Below are 21,449 nucleotides of genomic sequence, written 5' to 3'. Positions count from 1 at the left end.
GTGGGCAGGAGTGGTCAAGATATTTCAAAGACAAAAAAGTGACAACTCAGCAGGGCAGAGAAAATCTAAAATAGATATGAATAACCCAGACCCACTCATTTCTTTAGAAACTCAGGGAGGCCCAGAACCTAAAATACTCGGGACAGAATGGAATAAAACAACCATGAAATTTTTATGTTTAAAATAATAAAGCAAGCAAATATGAAAGAAATGAAAGAAAATAAAAGAAATAAAGATAATTCAGGGAAGAAAAGAAAGCTTCAAAAACTTATTTATAGCCATAAAATGATATGATATTTACTACAAACTGACTGTTTGTGTCTCCTGCTCCAAAACCTATATGTTGAATCCCTAATTCCCAATGTGATGGTGCTTGGAGACGGGCCTTCGGGAGATAGTTAGGTTTAGATAAGGTCATGAGAGTGGTACCCCAATGATGGGATTGGTGCCTTCGTAAGAAGATGAAAAGACCAGAGCTCTCTCACTCCAACATATGAGGATACAGCAAGGAGGTAGCCATCTTAGTCCACTTTGTGCTGTTATAGTGGAATACCACAGACTGGGTAATTTACAATGAACAGATATATATTGGTTCACAGTTATGGAGGCTGGAAAGTCTAATATAAGGTGCCAGCATCTGGCAAGGGCCTTCTTGCTGTGTCATCCCATGGCAAAAGGAGGAAGGGCCAAAAGAGAACAACAGGGGGCCAAATTTGCCCTTTTATAATGGTACTAATTCTACCATGAGGGCGTAATCCTTATGACCTATAGGAGAGGCAGCAGACCAATCCGGGATGCCAATATCTAATGAGAGTTGCAGAAAGAGAGACCAGAAAAACAGAATGGAAATTATCAAAGAAATAGTATAATAAAAGTTCACAAAACCAAACTAAAGGAAACAAGTCTCCATACTGACAAAGAACCATACCAAAATGCACCATTGCAATAATTCAAAACAAAAAAAAAGTACAGGGAAAAATCTTAACAATTTTCAAAAAGAAAAGGTAATATAAGTATATCACATACAAGGAGCAAAAATCCTAATGGGTTCAGGCCTCTCAATAGTAATGCTGGATGCTAGAAGACAATAAAGCAGTGCCTGTAAGTTTCTGAAGAAAAATCATTTTTTCAGTCTAGGAGTTTCATACAATCTAGAATTCTAAGCCAGAATTCAATCAAAAGAAGGTAAAAATAAATGTATTTTCAAACACTAAGAATTGAAAAATTGGTTTTATCCCTGCATAATTTCTTAGAAAGCTGCTGTAGGATATGCTTCAACAAAATGAAAGAGTGAATCAGCAGGAACAGAAAACCAAACACCGCATGTTCTCACTCATAAGTGGGAGTGGAACAATGAGAACACATGGACACAGGGAGGGGAACAACACACACCAGAGCACATGGGGGGCAGGGGAGCAAGTGGAGGGAACCTAGATGATGGATCAATAAGTGCAGCAAACCACCATGGCACACACGCATACTTATGTAACAAACCTGCACGTTCTGCACGTGTATCTCAGAAATTAAAATAACAAAAAATAAATAAAAAGTGAATCAGAAAAACTGACACAGAGTCCACCTTGGAGTGCAACAACAATCCCCACGATGGCACTGTCCAGCAGACTGGAGAGCAAACTACCTACGTCTGGGAGGAAAGTCTTCAGAGGAATAAATTAAATTGATGATTTTAACAGCTTTTGGGGAAGCAATTAATGATGTGAGGAAAAAGACACAATCAGAAACCTTGACTAGAAGTAGCGAAAGAAGGAAAGAAACTGTGCAAGAAAATAAACGAAATCATAAATGCTTCAGTGAACAAGATTTACATAGTAAAACCACAAACAATGATAACTGGTTTAACTAAAAATTGTAATAAAACTACTTTGGGATAAGGAGAGCAAGTGGGATGCAGAGGAAGAGTGCTAAATCCTCTATCAGAATAGGAAGTGAATAGATATTGACTAACATTGATAAAATGAGAAACAGCTGTGTAGGAATATTATTAGAAATGTGAAGAAACAGCTGAAAGATTTAAAATGTTTGCATTTGGGTCACAGAACTAGAGAGGATGGGAGAGTTAGGGCAAGAGACTAGAATTTTTTATTATAACCATTTTGGTTATGTTTAATTTATTTAAGTTCACACATATATTACTTCAATTAAGTTGCTTTAATGCCTAACGCTTCTCATAGAGCTCTTTGAGGAAAGAAATCTATAGATAGGGAAAATGTAAGGAAAACAATTAGCTTGCTATAAGTCTCTTAAATTGTCATCATATTGAGAGCAATTGGTAGTGAGTGGGAGGACTAAAAACATAGCCACTAATTTAAAGACAGAAACAAAAGAGTCTGTGGCCAAAAAAAAAAAAAAACTTATAGGACTATAAGTGAAAGAAAAATGGTCCTAAGATTAAGCAACACTGAATAAGATCATATAGCAGTTTTGGAAATGAGCTGATGATGCAACATCACAAAAATCTTGAGTTTCATAAAAATAAATTATTCAGATTAAGGAAAGGCCACAGTAATGAGTACATACTTGACGTATTTTTCTCTATGCATATGGACAGGTTAGTTTGGGAATGACATACGATTTTTTAAATGGGCAATTTAAACTGTACCTGTCTTAATAATCAGTACCAAGTTTTAAATATAAATGCTTCTTCAAAAAATAAAAATGACACCTTAAAAAATAATCAAGTTGCTTTAGTTATATTTCCAATCACTAGAAGATTGTTTACTCTCCTCCTTTTACATTATATGAATTTTGAAATTTTTATACAATTTTTATCATAATAGAACCATCTAGTGTTTTCTAGTAATAACTTGATGAGGCTCTGTAATAAATTATAAATAAAAGGAACCCCATATTCAGGAACTAAATTGGTCATCATAAAATTGGGCAACCAGCCCTTTGAAAGGTAGATTTGCATGCTTGGGATGGAAGTATAATACCAAACCTCAACCCTGCAACTGTTTCTTAAAAAGAATAAAGCAACTGGCTTTTCTGCCCTACAGGGAAGAATTCCTTTATCATATTTTAACATCAATAATTCTTTAAAGATTTTTCCATTATTACTGAATCGGCTTGCTGTTTGGTTATTTGCAAGCCATGCTTGCTAAAAGCTACACAATTTTACTAACTAAAATTACTCTAGTTGAACAATAGAATTTCACCTTCTACCCCTTGATTGGAAAGTCCTGAGTTGCTGGTTTTATTGGGCAATGGAAATACATATCTTTTTCTGAGTCTTTGTGAAAAATGCAAAAATTGCCGAAATAGGGTTAATATTCATTTGGCTTAGTGGGACCAGATTTTCCATCATGACATTCAGACCCAAAGAGGTCAAAAAAGATATCCTTGCTAGTTATTGTACAAGTTGGCAAGGTGATTTTCAGGGACATACAGAAAATGAAAAGTATTGCTACGGAAGAAAAAAGGTGTATCTACAAATGGAAATGTTTTTTCATTCTCTCTGTCCAGCCCCCAGACCCCACACACCTACAGATTTGAGTATCATGACTATTCTGAAGTTTCTTTGCTTCCTGCCACTCTAATGTCTAGACATTTTGTCAGACTGTGAGGAGAAAAACCATATCAAAAGAATACATGAACCCCTTGAAATACCGTGATCTATCTTAACATCTACTTAAAGAGGGTTACAGAAGAATAGTTGCTTTGTCAATGACACAATAATGAGTGACTTATAAGAATAATTTTCACAGTGGAGTAAGAGAATCAAGGTAATTTTTAGACCTCTTCAATAAATATGTGAAGAATCAAAAGTAAGAGTATACTTAACAGAAATTTTTTGGACTGCCTTTTCTAGTGATGTACAGGGGAGTGGAAAATGCACCCATAGAGAAAAGGATTGTTTTGGCTCCTTTCCTACCACCCACCTTGTTGGTGATTTTTCTTGGTAGCTGTAACATATTCTCATTTACACCTTCCACAGCAGACACTAAGAACAGTGGAGTGGTGCAAGGAAGAAATACATTATGGACAGATCTACCTAAGACCAACTACATAATTTGCAGGGTCTAGTGCAAAATCAAAGTGTGAGGTCCTTGTTCAAAAATTATTAAGAATATCAAGCTGGTGACGGGTGACTAAACCAAACACCAGGCCCTTTTGAGCATGGTGGCCTGTGTGACTGCCCAGGTCACATGAAGCTAGCCATGTGACCCCTGGCCCATCAAATGTTTCCAAACAACAAATCCATTTTAACCCAGCCTCATGTTCCAGGATAGAACAGTTGAGTCATAGCTAATTACAATTCCTAATGTCGTGAGATTTCTTTCAATTACTAATTTACTCTCAGTACTTAGCTATGCAAATTTTTAACAATTGGTATAAAATAAAAGCATAAACGGTAATATATGGCTGCTGAGTGTTTCTCTCCAGCCATTTAGTTAATCGTATCTATAGGATGCTTTCTGCCCTCAGCAACGTGAGTTCAGTTGGGTTCCCAAATTGCCAGTGATGAGCCCTTCTTCCCATTCTCCTGTCTGACCATCTGCTTATTACCAACTGCAGGGTAGCTAAACTGTTCAACCACAAGAGAATGACTCATGGGTGCTGGGAGGGGGGAAAATGCACTTTTTGAATATGCAGTCCTTAAAACACCAGATGTTTGATTTTGGGTTTTGCATATCAGTTGGCTATGAATTTCAGGGAAGACGTTTTCATCTTTGGAAAGCTAAATTTCACAGCGTTCTAGAGGAAAACAAGTCATGCCGTCTGTTTTTTCTTAATTTTGCCACCAAAAAAAACTTTAAAATACAAAACACATGTTTTTTCCCACATCTCCACCCCATGATGACAAAGAAAACTCTTTTGAAGGACACCTTGTCATATTCCAGGAAGGGACAATATCTATCTGAATGGGTTTGTCACAATAAAACATATGAAGTCAGAATTTTTAGGAAGGAGCGATGGAAAATAAGCAAGATTAATATTATGCTCTGGTTTCTAAAGGCAGAAAAACGGATCAGGAGTTTCCACCATGTATTAAAGAGATGGGAACACTTTGTGACAATCCCGCATCATTCCTCTGTGCTCAGTCTCCATTCACGGGAGCTGGGCTAAAGGCATCACATCAGAGCTCTCAAGGACCAATAATTATGAGGGCAGGAGAGACCCCAGCCCACAAAGCACCTCTCCTTGTCTCCCCGCAAACCTCCTTGGATTATATACCCATTTACCCTCATAAGTTTTTCCTAAGAGAGCTGCCACTTACCAAGGGGCACATATTCCCTCCTCCCCAGAATGACCTTCCCGTTCCTCACCATTCTCTCAGTCTACACCTGGACTCAGGATTTCACTCCTCCACTCTACTTTTGCTGCACATTATATTTGCCATGTATTTGCCATTTGCATTTTGCTTTATGTATTTTTATAAATTTATCCCTGGTCTCCCCAACCAGACAGTGAGTTTCTTAAGGGCAAATACCATGTGTTGGCTTTATTATTGCCTTCCCCTCTGGGCCTAGCATAGTGCCTGTTATTAAGAAGATGCTATTCCGAAATGTGTTGATTGATGTAGTAATTGACCCTTCTGCTCCAACCCACAAATTTAAACTAGACAGAAGGTAATTTTCACATATATTATTGAAAGAAAAACAACTGGAATTATCCAACTTTTAAAAAGCATTTATTTTCACATCAGGTCACAGATTCTAAACCCAAACTAACGTCCTTTGCCTCTTTAAGCTAATGACATGTTGTTTAACCTTCACAAATTAATGGAAATGCGAGCTAATGAGAGTTTATGCTATCGATTGCCTTTGAAGTATTCATTTTTCTCACGCTCATTTCAGGAACTTCCCTCTTGTAAGTTTGGCATGATCGATGCAAAATCCACTTTGCCTGTTTAATACTTTCTCCACATATAACTCCACTTTGTGGGATCTATTAACAAGAAGATAATTACATGTAAACATGAGTCACAGACTTTTCTTTCTCTGAAATGAAATACACATAAACAGCAAGACAAATAATGAGGAAAGAGGAGAGAAGGGGGGATCTAATAATCCCTTCCCTTAGGATTTCAGGAAGAATCTATCACCAAAGCAAGAAAAGTCCTTCAAGTAAACATCCTGTCTTCTTTATGGGGACTGACCCAAGGTAGAAATAACAGGAGTTCATTGGCTGGATCGGCCCACTTTGACCAGTGACTGAAGGAGCCGGGGTAGACTATACAAGGTCCCAGAAGAGAATCCAACAGCAAAAAAGGGAGGATCCCTGCTTTCAGTAGTGATGTGGCTACAGACCCCAAGAATCCAGCCCTTCCAAACTCACTTAGAGGACATCCAATCCAACTGATTATCTCTGAATATTCCTACCAAAACAAGTGTGGTACATTGAGCAGAGCCAAAAGAGTTCATTCATCTATGGGAAAATATAAAACATGTTGCAATATAAGTAGACAATATTGTTTTATCTATAAAGGAATAAAGACATAGAAAAGCTGGGTTTCTTTTTTCCATAATTTATGAGATTTTCAATTAAAACGAGATTTCTGACTAGTGACACATTGTCTCCTTCCTAAATGTCAGTACGTCTAAAGCCAAATGACATACTGCAACTTTTCCCAAATATCTGTGTATCCTAAGCACACTGTGTCAAGAAGACTGATCCAAAGACTTGATTTATGTTGCTGCCTGACAGATGATGTCTGCAAGGCATGCTGTCTAAACGGACTGTGCTCCGGCAGTTACCTTAGTCATCAGTTCTCAGGGAATTAATGAGTACCATTCATCCCAATAATAGAAACCAAGGTCAGGGCCTCTTCCTTGCTCTGTAATTCCATTAGCATTGCACTGAAAGCACTTAGGTCATAGGCTCTGTAGACCTTATCACTGAGCAAATGGAACTGCATCTTGTTTTCAGAGAGAATCCTCTATGAGCACATCCCTTGTCAGAGATTTGTTGTACATCAACATTCAGTGCACTTACATATGTAAGGAAAACTCTAGTAAAGGAAAAGTGAGGCTGCCGTTAGCTGCCAAGAGTTTCAAGTACTGCTTTTATTAAAGTAAATGCCAATAGAAAACATTTGTAATAAAACCACGTCAGGTACTTTCAATTACTGAAGACACATTTTTAAACTGTGTGCTCACTTACATTTTATGCAAGTCACTCAGTCATTTTATGTGTCTACCACTGAATTTATTTCAGTTTTCATTCTTTTATTTTGATTTCTAGTCTTTTATCTTAGCTTTTATTCTAACTACCCTAATAAAGTTAAAATGGCTTTGAAACTAAGTTATTACCATGAGCAAATAATTCTGTTTACAGTGAAACTTTCATCTTGAAGTCTCAACCAGCAAGCTTTTCCAAACTAAGTCTCAATAGTCATTCGCTTGCTCTTCGTAATTCAAATTGCTTTCAACCTCCAACATATCAAAAAAGAAAGGAGTAACCCCAAGGTTTGAAGCCATAGGCAAGGATTTGAATTGTGCCTTTGACACTTGTTTTCTTAATAGTGAAATTAGCATGATTATTATACTTTTACAGCTACTTCACACTATTGCTATAAGGATTTAAAATGAGCAAGTTCTGCAGTGCCTGGAAATTAACAAGTAATAGTTTATCATTGTAGTTGAGCATATAAATTGTGTGTGTGTGTGTGTGTGTGTGTGTGTGTGTGTGTGTGTGAATCTATGTTTTGAAACATTTGGGATTTTATGCCCAATAAATTTTAAATGATCTACAGTAATAGAGGAGAGCAGAGGCATAAATAAGTCAAAACAGAAAATCATCCAAATACCATTTGTGTTTTGAAGTATGTTTTTAAATTTCATTTCAAAAGTCAGTATTTCTAAAACCCAAAGAAATTACTTCACACAAAAGAATGACACCATGATGTGACATCCTAACTAAATAGGATCTGAAGAGCTGTCCAATTTCCTCTCCTCTTCTCTTTCTTCTCTCTCCTCCTCCCACTTTGCCTGTCAAAAGACAACTGCAGCAAAGAACCTGCTTCAGACAAAGTTCCTGACTTCCACTCATCCTTGAATCAGGACCACTCATGAAGTGTTTAGTTCCTGGCTCAGAGGCAGGCTATACCCATCAAATAAAAGCACCAGATACTCACAAAGCAAGTAATAGATTAGAGATCAGAGCCAGAAAAGTCAAGAGATGCAGGGTGGTGGCTACAATAACAGCAAAGGCTATGAAATCTGATAGACTAGGGTTCTAAGCCCTGTTTGGCATATGTGACCTTGGACAAATTAATAACTGCTATATGCTTCAGTTTCCTCTACTGTAAACTTGTAATGATATCAAATATTTCATATGATTTGTTAAGGATATTTTTTAAACGTATATATACACACATATATATCACTTAGCACAGTGCTTGGCTCAGGTAGGTACTCATAAGAGGTAGGAAGAAAAATGGTTAATAACATTCAATAAATATGAAAGTGTGTGTGTTTATGTGTGTAGGGCTCAATGTGGGTGATTAAGAGATTTAAATCATGCTGATTTCCCTTTGAATAATAAACTCTTACAAGCTGATGTTTTCCTACAGAGACCTGCAACATCGTCTTTTTTGTGAAATCAGAGAACATAGACTCTTGACCTCATCCAGTGTCTATCTAATCCACCCAACACATCTCTTTCATAACTGAAGCTATTTTCCTGTGTTGATACTTAGGGGATATTGCTCTGTATAATCCTGTAGTAAGCAAAGTGTTCCTTCAATTCTAGCAGTATTACAGGTTTACCCCATGTGGAAAGAAACCAAGTTGGTACCTACACACAAGCACACACATACCCCTTAATAGTGATATCAGAAATATTTAAAAGATAATAGTAATAAAAAGAATGACAGTTAATACTTATAGATCAGTTCTCACACATCAGGCATTGTTCTACTCGCTTTACATATGATAACTCATTTAATTCTCAGATGCAGTCTGTGAAGTCAATGCTATTAGTATACCAATTTTACTGTCGAAAAACAGACTCAGAGAAGTTAGGTAATTTTGCAGAGGTCACGGGACAGATAACAATATACACATTATGGCCAGGGAGACCAAATCATTGATGAACCATTCATTCCAAGACACCGTTGAACATGAAACGGGGCAAAAACAAGAACTAAAGTTCACCCTAATTATAATTGCAACCCTAAATACCTTGCAATGCCTACATCATTTTTTTAAAGTCAGTAAATTAATGAGTTCTTATATTTCTACTTGAAAAAACATTGATTGTCCTAAGATTCTAAGATGATCATTAGCATGCTCTATGTAAGGTGTTCTTAATTGAAGCCATTAGTGCTTATGGTAAATAAAAACGTGTTTTAGTTTCCAACATGATGAGTTTCACTTCAGGGACACAGGCTCAGCCAATATTTTCATATGCTATCTATAACCTTTCACAATAGAAGAATGAACAAGGTACTGGCTCATTAAATCACTAATTGCCCTTCCTTGCCATGGTTATTAGCTAATGTTCTGCCTTTCACTGTAAAGCATGTGCAAGATTGAGAGTTCAAGGACTAGACATCCCTGAAACATACTGAATGGTGGGTTGTGTTTTTGCATATTTCTACAGATCAAAGCAGTACCTGATTCCATAGGGAGAGCAACAACACAGAGTTATTGACAGGTTTCTGAGCTGGGGCTCACAGTCTTGAAGGGAGAATGGAAAGGGAATAGGCTTCTAGTTTGGTAAACTCCTTGAGGGGGTTTACACAGGGTATACTATTGATGTCCACCCCATAAATAGTTATCTTGGTAGGTACTTAAACATTTACACTGAAGTCAACCTTCTAGGAAAAATCTGTATTCCCATGTGTGTGGCTCTCCTCACACATATAAATAAACAGTAAAAAGAAAATAGGCCGAGCATGGTGGCTCATGCCTGTAACCCCAGCACTTTGGGAGGCCGAGGCAGGCGGATCATGAGGTCAGGAGATGGAGACCATCCTGGCTAACACGGTGAAACCCCGACTCTACTAAAAATACAAAAAAATTAGCCAGGCATGGTGGCGGGCGCCTGTAGTCCCAGCTACTCGGGAAGCTGAGGCAGGAGAATGGCGTGAACCCGGGAGGCAGAGCTTGCAGTGAGCCAGGATCGCGCCACTGCACTCCAGCCTGGGCGACAGAGTGAGACTCTGTCTCAAAAAAAAAAAAAGAAGAAAGAAAGAAAAGAAGTGTACATTGTTTTTAAAAGACGTATAACATTTTACCAATCCTAAACATTTTTATATTTTAATATTTTGACAGTTGGAGAGCATCTTATAATCAATGGAGCATCATTATTTAGTTAGCAGTGTTTCTTTTTATTTTTTTTTCCCGTGGCATATAAAATAAAGGTGTGTCTTACCATCCATGGCATTGTAGATTTGAATAAATGCATTATATATCAGACATTAGCAAGATATCAGCACCATGTAAAAGTAAATCAAAAAGAAGAGGTAAGATGTGACAACACACCAACCTTTATAGCTTAGTACATGAGTGGGAAGGTGGTTATAACTTCTTTACCAAGTGGCTACTATCCATGTTAACACATATTTCTTTCCTTCCTTGTTTTCTCCTCTCAATAAAATAATAAAAGGGTAGAAATTGAATTTCTGGCATTTATTGTAGCTTTCTTAAATTATTGATTATTGTCCCTAGAATATGAGCTCATGAGGCACAAAGTTCTATGTGGTCCTCAAACACTCATATATATTGGAATCTCCCTAGGAGCTTCTTAGAAATTCATGGTCCTCGCCTCCTGCCTGGACATTCTAACTCAGACAGTCCCCAGTAAGGCCCAAATAGCTGTCTTTTTAACTCTAGGTTAATTATGATCACCCCAAAGTTTGAGAACCCCTGGTCTGTGTTTGGAATTGGCCTATCACTGCAAAGGACTTGAATTTAGAAACTTTGGTCTCAGTAGTATGCACAGGACCCCATTTGATAGAAATTAGTGTGATTTCAAAAGGCAAATACACTGACGAAGGAAGGAATTCTGACATTTCATTGTTTCCTTTGGGGCTGGGACTGAAAGAACATGTATTGGTGATGTCCCTGATACCTATTTCTGTTGGGGTTTTTTTAGCTGTGCCCCATAAAATCGGACGCATCATTGATGGGAGTCCTGCAGATCGCTGTGCAAAACTAAAAGTGGGAGACCGGATCCTAGCAGTGAATGGCCAGTCTATCATCAACATGCCTCACGCTGACATCGTGAAGCTCATCAAGGATGCAGGTCTTAGTGTCACCCTTCGCATCATTCCTCAGGAGGGTGAGTGCCTGAGGCAGCCTTGCAGAGAGGCGGTCAACACATGGACACACTCACCGGCTGTTCTCAGCCTGCCCGCCAGGGTCGTGGAGTGCACCTGCCTGCCGTCACTGTGGTGTCAGAGTGTCAGAGGTTGATTATTATTTCCACTTTTGCAAAAACTCACACTCAGTTGCAATCCATATCTCGTTTACTCAGTACCTGTTTCATTCAGAGGTCAAGCTATGTGACATTGCAGGCTAAATAGTGTGAATTCCAAGACGCCAGGTTATTCAATCATTCCCTGTGGGCCCCCGCTTTTATGGTTATATTAAGTCAGAATTCATTCAACAGAGGTGACAGAGTTACAAATCTGAAAAAAAAAATTTATGTTAACAGTAAATCTCTAGAGGATTCCTCAAAGTCAGATTGATTTTGAAAACGTGAAGTTTTTTGTGGTATAAGGAGAGCTCATTTAGAAAATGTTGCATCTGATAAGAATTTAAAATTCCCACTGAGCCTTTTGAATTTGTCTGTACAAGGACTCCCCCCTGAGGCTCAAAAGAGTAGTGAACATCACAATTCATAACCATGCCCTAAGGGGTCATGGAGCTGTAAACATCACTGCACCAAAAATTCACCATTTCCAGAGACAGTGGGTTCATGACTAGTTTCTGGCTGCTGACTCATCAACGATATTGAAGAATTCCATTTCTGGAGCTCACTGATGAGTGTCCCACACAGAGGCTGATGGGCTCACACAACTTGGTACCCTCTGTTTTATTCAGCCCCCAATTCCATTTTAGGATTATCTGACATGTAGGCAGCAAATGGCTAAACAGCCACTTGACTTTAAATATAAAACAGTAGTTCTCAACGGGGGTGGTTTTGTCCCCCCAAGGGACATTTGGTAAAGTCTGGAGGCATTTTTGACTGTCTTGATTGAGGTGGGCATGCTGCTGGCATCTAGGGGGTGGAGGCCAGGGATGCTGCCAACTATCCTAAAATGCACAGGACAGCCGTCCACAGGAAAGAATTACCCCACCCAAAATGCCAACAGTGCTGAGTCTGGGAAACCCTGATATAAATGGAGAAGGAATTAAAAGATTTGGACTGTGGGGGAAAAAAAGGGGGGGGAAGAAGAGTTCATAGGGGAATGCTAATAGATCACCTCCCTTTTCTTACCCAATCAAAAAAAGAGAGAGAGAAAAGAAAATGGCCATGCTGCTTTATAACCTACTATCTCCAGACACCAACATGTATAAGCTATTCAATGGAAATTAACTGCAAACAAGATTGCTCGCTGAAAATCTAAATGCTTCTCAGTTTTCTGAGTCTGGAATGTGTCTGTTGGGCCCTTATTCCAATATATAGAGTCAATTTCAGTTGAAAATTTGATGTTATTAGCAAAGAATTCCAGAAGCAATTATTTAATAGAACAGTTTTGTGACTCTTCCTGTGTCCAGCGTTCTTTTTCCTTTCTGGAAAAGTGTGGAGTCCAGTGGGCTATGAGGCAATAAGACTGACAAGGGATGAGGAAAAGATTGTAAAAAACATTTTTCTTTTTATGGTTCATTCCTTATCCATACTTTGGAAGACTCTTCAGGCTGTTTATTACAAGCAAAAACTGGTGGCGGATCCATTTTCTCTCAGCAAGCGATGCTGCAAAAATAGAGTATGTTTTAGAGCTTAGTCCTTTGAATAATTTTTTACATAGTTTTACGAGGTTTTTTGGTAATCTTTTCTTCTGGCAGAATGACAAGATACTGTTCATAGCCTTGTTCTGCAATGATCATTAATGAAAGAATACAAATATCAGAAATGGTATTAGAACTTGATAAGATTAACCTGCTATCTAAAAACCTAGCAGAAACGGAAATAACCAAAGCCTGAGCCATCAGCAGAGGCAAAGTCACTGCCTCTAGTCACTTCTTTCCCCTTATCAACGCTAACCTGACTGCATCTGCCGCTTTGGTTCTCCATCGCAGAGCTCAACAGCCCCACCTCGGCACCCAGCTCAGAGAAGCAGAGTCCCATGGCGCAGCAGAGTCCCCTGGCACAGCAGAGTCCCCTGGCCCAGCCAAGCCCAGCCACCCCCAACAGCCCCATCGCCCAGCCAGCACCACCTCAACCACTTCAGCTGCAAGGACACGAAAATAGGTAAAATTTCCTCTGACTTTTGTGATTCTGAGAGGTGATAGGGTGGGGAAAGAAGGGAGTATTTGGGGACAGCACAGGACAGGCAGAGAGAGAGACTTTCATAAAGTAGAAATCGCTGTGCGTACCTTTGTGTGATTTCGAGGTTGTGTGTGTTATAGATATGGTTTTATTAGTAAAGATAGCTGAGTGTCTGTCCTTCACAAAGAGAGATGCTTTCCTGCAGAAATGGTGAGCAGTTGCAGATGAGTAGGGCTTAACAGCTGAAGAGCATGTTAAAGAGAGTCCAGAGTGAAGAACTTACTCAGAGGCCCCCTGGCAGGCGCAAGCCTGCAGTATGCACGATGGAAATGCGGCCAATATATGGGGTGGCAGAAGGAGAAGAGTATGATGTGAGATGAAGCCAGTGAGGGTGGCTGGGGCCCACCCTAAAGGGCCTTGTAAGCATGCTTACTTAATGTTTTGATCTTTAAGTGCAGCGGGAAGTCATTGAAGGGTCTTCAGCTGAGGACTGCTATCATTGGATTTGCTTTATAAGAAGGCTTCTCGGTCTGCCCTGCAGAGCGCAGACAGGAGGCTGGCAGGGTGAATGCAGGTTAAGCAGTTAGGAGGTGGCTGCAGACGTCCATTGAACCACAAAAGTCATGGCTCAGAGAATGATGATGATGTGGAGGTAGGGAGAATGTTGAAGGATTTGTAGGCATTAGTAAATATTAGCAGCCAGTGTGGTGGCTAACGCCTATAATCCCAGCACTTTGGGAAACCGAGGTGTGAGGATTGCTTGAGCCCAGGAGTTCAAGACCAGCCTGAGCAACATGGTGAAACCCCACCTCTACAAAAAACACAAAAGTTAGCCGGTTGTGGTGGTACACGCCTGTAGTCCCAGCTACTTGGGAGGCTGAGGCAGGATAATCACTTGAGCCCAGGAGGCGGAGGTTGCAGTGAGCTGAGAACGTTCCCATTACACTCCAGCCTGGATGACAGAGTGAGACTCTGTCTCAAAAATAAAATAAATTAGCATTTTTACTGATTATAACAACCTTACATCCTCCTACCCACAATCTAATGAGGTTCTTCTATTCCACACATAGCATTAGAGATAGGCATCATAGACTAATGAATAAGACACTTTGAACTTCCAGAAAAAGACTGTCATAAGAACAACATTGTCTTCTTATTGTGACTTGTATATAACAGGGAGCCTGGGTTGGGTTCAGCCATTAAAGAGAAAGATGAAGACATGTTCCCATGATGCTTTCTCCCTTTCTGTGGGAAACAAACAAACAAAAACAGAACAACTCACAGAAACACCTCTGCATACAAACCCCTCACTGGCCTTTTTAATGATTCTAATGTTTTCTGAACATCTGCTTCCCACCCCTCTCCTCCCATGATGGCGAAGATGAAGTGAGACTCTGTTTTTGATTCCCAGAACTCTCTGGGTTCATCATTCACATTGTTGCAAAGCAAACTGTGTTCCCTGTGCCACAGGTGGTATTTCTACAAAGCCTCATTCTACTGATTTCCCATTTGCTTTCATAGAAAAGTAAATGTCTGATTGTCCTCAGCTGCTTATGTTTTTAAATATATGCAAGGAAGAGAAAAGCCCCATAAAGCAAATGATGCAGAGGTGAGAATTTGACAATCCCTAAGAAGGGTAGGTCCTGAGTGTCTCAGTAATGAGCCCCAGATGTGTTTGCTGTCAACATCTATCACTTCAACAGATTGCACTGGCTTTCCCCAGAATTCATCTTAGACTCAAGAGGAAGGACTTGAGCACCCCAGCAGTCCCCGAGCCAGCTTCAGACTCTTCTTGCCGCTGTCGATTAATCTCGCAGCCACATTCCATTCTCCTTTCCAGAGTCAGATTTCCCTGGACATGGCTCTTGCTCCCAGCCTTGAGTGGGTGAGCTCATCCCTGGTGTGCTATAGCCCTGAGGGGAGAACAACAGCTGGATACAGCCACTGTCATGTCCCATCTGCTGCCAGCTCACAACTGGGATACCTTGTTCCCTATCACAGAAGCAGTGGTCTTTGGACATCCTGACTGCAGAATGAAATATTCCTAACTCTGGGATTCAGATTGACCTAATCCAAATGCTTATAAGTCACCAACATATTTGCCCAGAGTTCTAAGGTATTTTGCTTCTTCTACTACTACATTGCTTCTAAGATATTTTGCTTCCATTACTATATTAACAGCCCAGGAAGTGCCCACTCCAACTCTAGGGCCCTTTACTGGCACTCGGGTTTCCTGGCTGAACTCTGTGATTGTTGGTGGTGGCACATTTGCATATGAATGAAGAGATTCAGTAATCTTACAGGTACCAGAAACATTTTTCCCAATTGCATTTAAAGATGGCCATGGTATCAGAGGGAAAACTCTTTGCCATTTTTTTAGATCAGGCTGGAGATGTCTCTAAGACAGTTTATATGCCAGTGCACGGTATGAATTTCCTATTTCTTCATTTGTATAAGGAGTGCCCACATACATGTCAGATTCAGCCCGTTCCCATGTTAGAGCGGGATAAAATAAAATGACAATCTGCTTGCAAATGTCTGTGTTGTGAGTTAGAATGAGTGATATTTTTTCCTGCTGTATTTACTCTTGGATTGGCTTCCCATGACACCCATACACTTCTCCCCATTTCTCAGTCCTTTAACATCTTTTGGGTGTGTGCTCAGGAAGCATAAAGTATGTTTAATGTGAAGATAAGCAAAAACACTATTCAAGGAGAAGCATTTGTTGAAAACAACAGAAGAGCTGTTATGGAATATATTTCAAAACTAAGTATAAATAGCAGAGTTCACCTTCTAGCAAGGGCAATTGATATTTGCAGTTTAAAATGGCAAGGTCAGTGAAAGAGCATTGGAAACTGACTTCTTTCACAGACTTTGAACTCTAGATGCTCAGGACTGGAAATGATTCTTTTTTTTTTTTTTTTTTTTTTTTTGAGGCGGAGTTTCCCTCTTGTTGCCCAGGCTGGAGTGCAATGGTGCAATCTCGGCTCACCGCAACCTCTGCTTCCCAGGTTCAAGCTATTCCCCTGCCTCAGCCTCCTTAGTAGCTGGGATTACAGGCATGTGCCACCACGCCAGGCTAATTTTGTATTTTTAGTAGAGACGGGGTTTCTCCATGTTAGTCTCGAACTCCCGACCTCAGGTGATCCACCCGCCTCAGCCTCCCAAAGTGCTGGGATTACAGGCGTGAGCCACCGCATCTGGCTGGAAGTGATTCTTGAAGGGCCCACGAGGTGTGCATTCTCACCATGGGCAGCATTTCTTTGTTCTGGAACTTTTTCATACCACAAAAAACCTGCTAGAACTTACCATTAGCAGTCTGGTCTTATCATTTCTAAAGTCTCTTTAGCAATTGAATTAATAGCTATGAAGGGTTTTGATGATCTTCTTTCAGAAGTAAAAGAACTTTAGAGAGCCAGCTTTTTAAAATAATCCTGAGTTTTCCTTAAAGTGTTTCACACATTCAAAGCAACATAATTTTTTGCCCTAGCTGGTATATTATTCACTTAAAAGTTAGCAACACTCATAAAAAATTTAGTATGTTTCCCTTATTAAAGAATTCTTCAATGTGTAGTTCAACTTAAAATCCTGACACACGACACTGGGTAGAATATAGTTTAAGTGCCTGATGGCCTGGATGAGAGTTTTGAAAGTTTCATCTGCTCCTATTTTTAGTCGTTTGTATTACTTTGGGGGAAATTCTTACATTTCACCCTCTTTGGCCATACCTCATGTCACATTTGGTTGGAAATTGAGCACACAATGGATATTGCATATCAATACCATACAGATCATGGAAATAAAGTGACTATGCTATAACTTAAAACAGTGTGACATCCAAACCACCAAACAAGCTATTTCCAGAAAGGAACCAACACACACTGACAAATGTCACCCAGTTTAATTCCTTTTGTTTAATGCATGCATTTGCATAGTTAAGCATCTTATTCAAAGTATATTTTAAATAATTCTATTCTCAGCATGCATGCTCTCAGTAGGCGAGTGGACAATTGAGGTATAAAGCAAGGCCGAAATTATGCAGCTCATAAAAGGAATGCCTCTCCTCTGCAGGGTTAAGTAATAAATGGGACCTACTCAAAGGGTTGATTAAAATAACTACATTACTAACCCCCTTCTAAGGAGCCCCAAGTAAATACATCTATTGCCATGCACTTTCAGTGTGACCTTGCCAAATATTAGATTGCACTAATGGCAATTGTTCAGGCAAGTGATTTTTTAAAATACTTAATACTAATCAGCATCAGTAAGACCGTAAGCCAGTTTTTAAAAAAAAAAATCCAGACTCTTTTAAAGGTAAGAATTCTACTGGTTTGCACTAGTTTTCCTGACACATTTGAGCTTTTTCTTGCTGCTAAATATTTTCTCAATTCCTCATACCCTCCAATTAATTTTAGATAAAATTGTTACTATGTAGAATGTATTTTTCCAATCTACCTACATCCCTGGGTAGCTCATTATAGACTGTTACCATGGCAATAGGCAATGAACAACAGAATTAAATGGCCTCCATACCATGGTGATAATTTTTCAGTTCACCTTATTAATGATCCCATAATGGTAGGGATTGGCTATTTCTTTTGAAACTAGTATCCCCCTCAGCTTAAAGCAGTTTGGATTCACAAAACAATGCTAAACTCCTAGCTCTGGTCTCTGTGTTTATTTCATTAGTAACTAATATCTAGAAGCAAGCAAGAGATAAATGTTGGACATAAACATTTTTGCCTTCTCTTCCATCTTATGACCACAGTAGTATTTGATGCTAATCTTGATAGCTATGATCTAGTATTACCTCTGTGTAATATGTTTCCAATTTTACCAATGATCCAATGACTTGCCACTTGGTTTGTAGTTGGTGATTATATTTTACCATCACTCCTTTAACCTCTGTAAAATATTCAAAAAGACCCAACTCAGCAGGTTAAAATAGCCTTTGATTGTGTATTTGTAATGTATTTAGAGATCACTTCAATCATGTTTTTATGAAGTAATGAATGATCTGCCAAGGGGTGTGTGTGAGAGAAAAAAGTAAGAGTGAGAGAGGAAGTTTGGTTTACCAGTGTTAAGATAGGCTGATGTCTTGGTTTGTATAGTTCAGTGCTTCAATCCCTTGATTTGCTGTGGCTGTACAGTTTTTAAATAGCCAAAGTCAAAGAGGAACATCCATGAGTGCTTTTCCACAAGGTTGTGGTTGAACCATCATTTTTACCTTGACTTCGTAAGGAGCCAAATAAAAAGTATACAATATGGCATTTGTCAGAGATTTTTAAATAATGTTTAACCTTCTCATAATCCTGAGCATCCAACAGGACCACCGAGAGGAGTGGTTTGTGTGAGCTGTCATGGCTGGACCACCTCTGGAGGCCGTGTGATCACTCTAGTCTCTTTAGAATGCAGAGTTACCAAAGTAAATCCCATTTCCATTGATTTAGTTACAGGTCGGAAGTGAAAGCAAGGCAAGATGTGAAACCAGACATCCGACAGCCTCCATTCACAGACTACAGGCAGCCCCCGCTGGATTACAGGCAACCCCCAGGAGGGGACTACCAGCAGCCCCCACCCTTGGACTACAGGCAGCCTCCCCTGCTGGACTACAGGCAGCACTCCCCCGACACCAGGCAGTACCCTCTGTCGGACTACAGACAACCCCAGGTACCTCCTCCCGGAGAGCAGGGTGGGTCCTGACCAAGGCTTCCAGAGAACTGCAAGGAATGAAATAGGAGAGGCAGAGGAAAGAGTACCTGTCTGGGATAGAGAGCTGAAGTTCTATTCCTAGTTCTGGTAACATCAGGGTAACACCTGCATCCTCAGAAACATGCTGGATAAATAAATCTATTTCAGAATAAAGCAGGACAATAAATAAATATGGATAAATACATAAATAAATAGCGGATGAGTAGTAATGGAATAAACTAATCCCTGCTAATACTAGCTAACTCCTTGTACGTTTCCTTGTCAAAGTTTTAAAAATGCTCTAACCTGGGACCTCTGAGAGTGCTGCTAATGCAGAAAATTTTATAGATGCTAGCAGTGGAGGTATTTTAGGTCCATAGTTTTTACGTGGCCCCCTACCTGCCACTCTGTGATAAAGGGCCAAGCCCCTGTGCGTAAGAGTAAGACCAGGCTTGGCTTCACAATCCAGAGTGTAGCGCCTGCCACAGCCAACAACTCTCTGTCTACACAACCAGTGTCACTGTTGTTATGATTATTTGTTGATGCGCTTCACATCAACTTCCTTAACTTCTCTGAGATTCAGTTTCCTAAAGGGAGAGTCTTCCTTACAGGCCAGGATGAGGATTCAACATTTATGAAAAGAGTCTAGACCAGAGTTTGGTATCTAGAAAATATTTCCTACTTCATAACTACATATCAAGATATAAATTAAGTACAATCTCAACTCTATCAGATTACATTGTGTTTTATTATGAATTGAAGATCAACTTTATGCCCAAAGATTTTAAGAATAGTGAAGATCAGAGAATCTTGGACATACTGCATTTTAGGTAAAAGAGAAATTGATTTTGTACATTCCAACTTGATATTCAATAGTCTGTGCAACTGAGAGATCTAATGATCAGATCCCACTAAATTTTACTTTTCTAATCAGCAAACTCTGTAATTTGTACACACACACACACACACACACACACCTGACATTTATTTATGGTGCTCAATAGCAGTGAATGACAGAAGTAAAAGGAGAGATGATGTCATCAGGCCTATCTGTAATCATTCCACGTTTGCCAAGTAAACTGATGAATACCAAAGTAAACAAGCTACACAGTAATTCTTTGATGACCAAGTAAACTGTGCTGTGGCCTGCTCAAACCTTTGGAATTTTGTCTTTCATTTGGGTAGTTTATGAAGCCAGATTATGACTTCTCCCAACATCATGTCATTTGGAATACATTAACTAAGAGACAGAAGGAGAACACAGAGACTAGCCACAGAAGCTTCTCTGATAACTAAATAATTATTTATTCCATTTTCTCCCCAACCCCAAAGGATTTTGATTATTTCACTGTGGACATGGAGAAAGGAGCCAAAGGATTTGGATTCAGCATTCGTGGAGGAAGGGAATACAAAATGGATTTGTATGTGTTGAGACTGGCAGAAGATGGACCAGCAATAAGGAATGGGAGGATGAGGGTAAGAACAGTCTCTTTTTATAGAATTGCTTAATTCTGAAAGAAAAACCGACTGTGGTATTGGAAGAGTACTGAAGCATGCTGTCAAGCGGGGTTGCTGTAGGTTTGCCCTCTTTCTAGTTGATGATGACCCAGTTTCTTAAAAGTCTGGCCACTTGCTATTTTATAATATCTCTCATTCTCATTTTTCTGCTTATGACCTTCTAATTGATTAACCTCAGTAAAGTACTATTTTTCTAAAGAGCAAATGAAAGAAATCTAAGAAATAGCTTGAAAAGGAAACATTATTTCTCCATAATTCTTTCTATGGTTTGATGATTCTGTTTTGATTAAGGTTGAATCTTTTGAAATTTATTTTTAGTTTTGTGCTTTTTCCCCCATATTGATTAATCACATGGTTTTGCGGGACTTTTAGGAAATTTTTCCTTTGTGTTGACTGGTCTTTTGGTTTGATACTGGGCAGACAGAAGCATTAGGAGAAAAAGGGATTTGGCTTCTTGGATACAGGTTGTTCTTAAAAATGACAGCAGGGGCCAGGCGTGGTGGCTCACACCGGTAATCCCAGCACTTTGGGAGGCTGAGGCGGGAGGATCACAAGGTCAAGAGATCGAGAACAACCTGGCTAACACTGTGAAACCCCATCTCTACTAAAAATACAAAAAAATTAGCCGGGCGTGGTGGTGGGCGCCTGTAGTCCTAGCTACTCAGGAGGCTGAGGCAGGAGAATCGCTTGAGCCCAGGGAGGCGGAGGTTGCAGTGAGCCAAAATCATGCCACAGCACTCCAGCCTGGGCAACAGAGTGAGAATCTGTCTCAAGAAAAAAAAAAAAAGACAGCAGCTAGAAATTTTCCAATTAAAGTATAAGTTAAGAGTAGATTT

General features: G+C 39.5%; 1 protein-coding gene across 14 annotated transcripts in view; it reads left to right on the top strand.

Annotated features, from left to right (window-relative positions):
• MAGI2 (membrane associated guanylate kinase, WW and PDZ domain containing 2) overlaps window positions 1-21,449 on the top strand; it is a 1,443,575-nt gene that overhangs the window by 1,314,576 nt on the left and 107,550 nt on the right. For 12 of the 14 annotated variants that reach the window (XR_004672522.3, XM_063605943.1, XM_063605940.1 and 9 more), the window contains 4 exons: window positions 11,065-11,250; window positions 13,215-13,386; window positions 18,855-19,074; window positions 20,428-20,571. Coding sequence is in view for 13 of the 14 variants with exons in the window: in XM_063605943.1 (XP_063462013.1) it covers window positions 11,065-11,250; window positions 13,215-13,386; window positions 18,855-19,074; window positions 20,428-20,571 (722 nt within the window). In the remaining variant the exon portion in view is untranslated. The remainder of the gene's footprint in view (window positions 1-11,064; window positions 11,251-13,214; window positions 13,387-18,854; window positions 19,075-20,427; window positions 20,572-21,449) is intronic. The other 2 variants (XM_063605945.1, XM_063605944.1) reach the window with 1 other exon arrangement.

The sequence above is a fragment of the Pan paniscus genome, chromosome 6 (assembly GCF_029289425.2).
Source record: "Pan paniscus chromosome 6, NHGRI_mPanPan1-v2.0_pri, whole genome shotgun sequence".
NCBI lineage: Eukaryota > Metazoa > Chordata > Mammalia > Primates > Hominidae > Pan > Pan paniscus.
The sequence above is the reverse complement of the archived record's forward strand: the minus strand, read 5'-3'. Positions and strand labels throughout refer to the sequence as shown.